Source organism: Triplophysa rosa, linkage group LG3 (assembly GCF_024868665.1).
Source record: "Triplophysa rosa linkage group LG3, Trosa_1v2, whole genome shotgun sequence".
Lineage (NCBI taxonomy): Eukaryota > Metazoa > Chordata > Actinopteri > Cypriniformes > Nemacheilidae > Triplophysa > Triplophysa rosa.
Genome location: NC_079892.1, coordinates 152,134 through 158,289, shown reverse-complemented (window position 1 = coordinate 158,289; position 6,156 = coordinate 152,134). Strand labels below are relative to the sequence as shown.

The 6,156-nt window shown below is 41.7% G+C and overlaps 1 protein-coding gene across 7 annotated transcripts in view; it reads left to right on the top strand.

Moving 5' to 3' along the window:
* Positions 1-516: 516 nt before the first annotated feature.
* Positions 517-6,156, top strand: part of pamr1b (peptidase domain containing associated with muscle regeneration 1b) — a 131,012-nt gene continuing 125,372 nt past the window's right edge. For 2 of the 7 annotated variants that reach the window (XM_057330382.1, XM_057330378.1), the window contains exon 1: positions 517-5,626. In XM_057330382.1, the coding sequence (XP_057186365.1) occupies positions 5,554-5,626 (73 nt within the window). In that variant the 5' untranslated portion in view covers positions 517-5,553. The remainder of the gene's footprint in view (positions 5,627-6,156) is intronic. The other 5 variants (XM_057330381.1, XM_057330380.1, XM_057330379.1 and 2 more) reach the window with 5 other exon arrangements.

The following is a 6,156-nucleotide window of genomic DNA, read 5'->3' as shown; positions in this document are numbered from 1 at the left end:
TTGCACATAATAAACCCACATACCTTCTATGTAGATATCAGAGAACAATATAACATATTGTTTCAATTAATTCTTTGGCACCTTTAACTTTTTGCACTTCTATTTATTCTCTTCTTGTTATTTGTATTCCTTATTCCCCGTTTTTGACTATGTGTTTTCAAATTCCTACTGTCACTACATCTCATAAATCACCGGTATCATGTAGAAGCCCATGCATGCTAATAACCTGCGCACTCTTTCAGCACCCACAACTACCTCAATTACATTTCCTATTGGTTTATGGAACTGCCAATCTGCTGTAAATAAAGAAGATTTCATCACAGCTATTGTTAAACATTCTGGTCTTTCTCTTTTAGCACTTACTGAAACCTGGATCAAGCCAGAGGACACCGCCACACCGGCTGCTCTCTCAAATAACTACACTTTCTCCCACAGCCCACGCATATCAGGGAGGGGTGCAGGAACTGGTCACTTATCCCCAACGTCTGGAAATTCAAACAGCTGGCACCCTCGTGTGACAACATCTCCTTTGAGTCACATGCTGTTACTATCATCCACCCTGTTAAAACTCATGTTGTGGTTATCTATCGTCCCCCAGGTCAGCTTGGACATTTCTTAGAGGAGTTGGATACGCTTCTGTCATCCTTCCCCGATGATGGTACTCCTCTGGTGGTACTTGGAGACTTCAACATCCACCTTGAAAAACCACAGGCTGCCAACTTCAACAATCTGACTGCGCCGTTTGACCTCAAGCGAGCTCCCACTTCAGTAACCCAAAAGTCTGGTAATCAACTAGATCTTATCTACACACGATACTGCTCCACTCATCACTCCCAGGTCACCCCGCTGCACATGTCGGATCATTTCCTCATCACTCTTGATCTCGACATAACTTCTTCAGACACTACACATGCTTCCCCACTGGTCACATTCCAGCGCAACCTACGGACACTCTCCCTCTCGCTTATCCTCTGCGGTCTCTGCAACGCTCCCTCCCTCTGAACAGCTCTCTCTCTTGGATGCTAACAGTGCCACCGACACTCTTTGCTCCACACTAACCTCCTGCTTAGATAGCTTATGCCCTCTAACATCTAGGCCATCTTGTGCATTCCCTTCTGCACCCTGGTCATCTGATGTTCTCCGTAAGCATCGCGCCACGCTCAGGTCTGCTGAGAGAAAGTGGCGCAAATCTAAAGAACCTACTGTCCTCCGTCTCTATCAGTTTCTCCTCTCTTCTTTCTCTGCTGTTGTCTCCTCTGCAAAAACCCAGTACTACCACGCTAAAATCAACAACTCGCCTGACTCTCGTACTCTCTTTAAAACCTTCTCTGCTCTTCTTTGCCCGCCTGCCCCCTCTCACCTCCATCGGACTTAACAGCTGATGATTTTGCATGTTTCTTCATAAAGAAAACGACCACCATCAGCAGTCAGTTCTTTGCGCCGCCGCCTCTTGATCACACCCAAACCTCCGATACATGCTCGTTCCCCTTTTTTCTCTCTCCTATCTGAAGATGATGTCTCCAAGGTCATGTCTTCTAACCACCCAACTACCTGCCTGCTAGATCCAATTCCCACTCATCTCCTCCAGGCCATCTCTCCATCGGTTGTTCCCACTCTGACCCACATTATCAACTCGTCTCTCACCACTGGTACATTTCCCACAGTCTTCAAAGAAACCCACTCTTAATCCTGCACTGTTAGAGAACTACAGACCGGTATCTCTCCCCCCTTCATTGCTAAAACTCTTGAACGTGTTGTATGTAACCAGCTCTCATCCTTTGCCAGCCGCTTGACCCTGAAGGATAAGTCAATACCAACTTTATTTGGACCAACAAGCGCGTCTCAGAACCAGAACCTGTAAGTATGATTTTCTCTCCCTCTTCCGATTCCTGTCTGCATCGCTACCGGCAGTTTGTTTGTATCCCTGCACTTACACTTCGCTCTAATATTAGTGTATTTTATTATCATTACTTATCATTGTCGTTGCTAACTTATCCTGATATTGCAATAACCCTGTTCTTGTTATTTACTTGAAGATTCTAAACCAAAATTGATAGTTAAATTAACGTCGTTAGCATAGCAATAGCGTGTTAGCTTGCTTTCTGTTTACACTGTGGAATATCATCTTGCCTCTGGTTTGTCTTGTGTGCTAACTGTTTCTCTTTTTAAGTGAGTATACTATGATTCATCGAGCAACCTTGGTAAGTTGGAATTGCACTTCAAACCCGGTGAGTTATGGCTTCTATTCCTATTATTGTTACTTGCACCTCATGTCATATGTTTAGCTTAGCTTAGCTCTGTCAGCTGCGAGGGTTTTATATGCGATAAATGCAGGGAAACAGTTAGGCTGACAGAGAAGATCTTAGAATTAGAGTCTCGCATCCAATCTTTATCTGAGGATAGTAAGAGTGTAATGACCATGAGCCTCATCTAAAAGGCAGAGGGGGAGGTGTCGCAGCACTTTACAATAACTCTATTAGCATTTCCCAGAAGTCTAACTCTAAATACAATTCTTTTGAAGTCATGGTACTTCACGTTTCAACACGTAATACTAAGGATAAAACATTTTTAAAATTTATTCTGGCTATTGTTTATAGGCCTCCAGGGCACCACACAGATTTTATTAAAGAATTTGGTGGGTTCTTATCAGATCTAGTACTGGCCGCAGATAGAGTCCTTGTCATTGATGACTTTAACATCCATGTAGATAACGATACAGATGCTAGGAATGGCTTTCAAAAACACTCTTAACTCCATGGGCGTTAGTCAACATGTGTCAGGACCCACTCACCTTCGTAATCATACTTTAGATTTAATGTTTTACGGTATAAATGTGGACGACGTTAAAATCCTTCAGCAGAGTGAAGACATTTCGGATCATTATCTGGTATTATGTGTGCTTCACTGGCCTATGGCTGCAAATAAAACTCCTTGTTACAAATATGGTAGAACAATAACTTCAACTACCAGAGATGCGTTTCTCGATAATCTGCCCGAATTGTCTCAATTCTCTAGCATGAGAAATAACGTTCAAGATCTTGACACTACCACTGAAAATTTTAATTCCACCTTCTCGGAAACGCTAGACACAGTTGCTCCTCTACGTTTAAAGAAGATTAAAAATAGCAGTCCCACACCGTGGTATAATGAACACACTCAGGCTCTAAAGAAAGCGGCCCGAAAAATGGAGCGCATCTTTAAGAAAACTAAATTAGAGGTATTTCGTACAGCATGGAAGGATAGTATTCGAAAATACAGGAAAGCCCTAAAAACTTCTAGATCCGCCTACTTTTCATCACTAATAGAAGAAAACCAGCACAACCATAGGTTTTTATTTAACACAGTGGCTAAATTAACAAAAATAAATTGTCAGTGACCTCTGATCCTGTATATCAGCATAACAGTGATGAATTTATGAACTACTTCACAAATAAAATCCAAGATATCGGAGAAAAAATTATAACAATGCAATCAGACGTGAAACCCGCTGAACAAACTAACTACAGCGCCCTTAAGGAGAAAATGCAATTATTTTATACCGTAGATCACGATGAGCTGTCTAAAATCATTGGATCATCTAAATCAACAACATGCATGCTAGACCCTATACCTACAAATCTACTGAAAGAGATGCTCCCAGAAATTATAGATCTTTTCTTAGTATGATTAACTCATCTCTGACATTAGTTTCCAGGTAAACAACGTATAACAGTTTTACAGTTTTAATAATCCAACTCTTACCTAATAATGTGACGGTTATTGTAGACTGTTGTCGTTCTACATATCGTAGTATTGTACAAACTGTATCCCTTTATCGTTTAGTCACGGTAGCACGTCGCTAACGCGTCTCACATTATGGTTTTGTCAGGTGTGCAAAGTTTAGCTGTGGTCACGATCCCCTTCAAACAAAACTGTTTGCTTGTCATTTTAAAAACGGACTGCAGCACTATATAATTTTATTATGTAAAGGTGTGTCCATTATCTTTGGAAGCTCTCGCTAACTTGCTCAGTTAGTCCTCTCTGTATGATCAAAGTAATGTTAAACTTTTGGATAGAGCTGTTGTTGTTCTCCCACAGCTATGATGAAAAAAGATCAATAGAAAACCATAGTCTGAATGGTTTATGAAGATAAATGGAGAACTTGTGATATGGTAATCCTGATGCCGTTTTTATACACTTACAGCGTCTTTGTTTACAAAACCCTTCCTGAGATAAGAACTGGGCTTTTCGTTTCTGACACGCAGTGTATGAAGAAAGACCAATCACAACTGATTGGGCCAGTTGGCCAATCGGAGCACACTGGACTCGCCGTAGGGAGGAGCTCAGAGATTTGAACAGTTCCGGAGGAATCATTTAGGGATCTTTGAGAAATGGATAGATACTACTCAACTCTCAACTCAACTTTATTTATATAGCGCTTTTACAATTTTCATTGTTACAAAGCAGCTGTACATGAGACACATTGACTACAAGCAAAACAATCAAAGTTGTACCTGCAAAAACAAGAAAAGGTTGAAAACACAGAAGACAGACACACCCACACACAAAACACTCCACACACACAACACGCACACGCACCAACACACACAGACACAGAGACACACACACACACACACACACACACACACACACACACACACACACACACACACACGTACGTACACAGACAAGTACGCACACACACACACGCTCAGTGAGAGCACACATTTAGGATAAAGGAGAGAGAAGCACAGGTCAAATATAGCAGATAATAAATTCCTATATGCAATATTAATTAAGTAAAACTTTAAGATTCTAAAGCAGCCCCCCGGTCAGGCAGATAGTGCAAAAACAGTATGCAAACGGTGGCGAGGAACCCAAAACTCTAATCGAGAAAAAAAACCTCAGGAGAACCCAGGCCCAACCAGGGGATTCCAGTTCCCCTCTGGCAAAAGCTGCTGCCTCTGCACAAGCTCCAGAGAACTTGCACAACAAGGCTAAATAAAATAAATAAACTTAATAATAAAATAAATTGTAGTTTAAGATTATCATTAATAATCTAATAGCATCTAATGCTATTAGATACTAAATGCATATTTTAAGAAAATAGCACCGTTTTTTACCTTTGATACATTTTAACATGTTGTTGGGGACTCTAATACAACATTAGGAGATTTAGGACACTTACAAAAACCTTTAAACCTGCTCTTTAACTTCACAGATCAGGTTGCCAGCACCACCCGGTCCTGTAGATTCATCCTCTACAATATTAGGAAAATTAGACCTTTCCTATCTGAGCATGCTACGCAAGTCCTAGTCCAGGCTCTTGTTCTGTCCAGACTGGACAACTGCAATGCGCCTCTGGCTGGACTTCCAGCTTGCACAACCAAATCTCTAAAGAGGATCCAGAATGCAGCGGCAAGAGTGGTCTTCAATGAATGGAAGAGAGCGCACGTCACTCCTGTCTTCATTAAGTTACATTGGCTCCCTATAGTCGCTCAGATCAAATTCAAGACTCTGCTCCTGGCCTACAAGACCACCACTGATTTGGCACCCCCTTACCTTCACTCGCTAATGCAGACTTATATACCTGCCAGATCCCTACACTCTGCAAGCGAACGATGTCTTGTGGTGCCATCCCAAAAAGGTAAAAAATCTCTCACGTACCTTCTCTGGATCTGTTCCACATTTATGGAATGATCTGTCCGCTGCTACAAGATCAGCAGATTCTGTAGTCATCTTTAAGAATCGTCTGAAAACACACCTCTTCCATCAACACCTGATCTCTTTTCTACTCTTTCAAAAAAAAAAACTTAGCTCTGTATACTGTGGTAGGCTATATGAGACCAGTTTTTTATTGCACTTATGCTTTTTGTTGTCCTTATGTTGTTCCAATTGCTTCCATTGTTTCCCTTATTTGTAAATCGCTTTGGATAAAAGCGTCTGCTAAATGACTAAATGTAAGTTGAGTGCACGTGCGTCATATCCAGAGGTTGTCTTTGGGAAATAGACGTATGAGTGCTGCCAGCATTGCTGCAGAGGTTGAAGGGGTGGGGGGTCAGCCTGTCAGTGCTCAGACCATACACCTCACACTGCATCAAATTGGTCTGCATGGCTGTCGTCCCGGAAGGATGCCTCTTCTAAAGATGATGCACAAGAAAGCCCGCAAACAGTTTG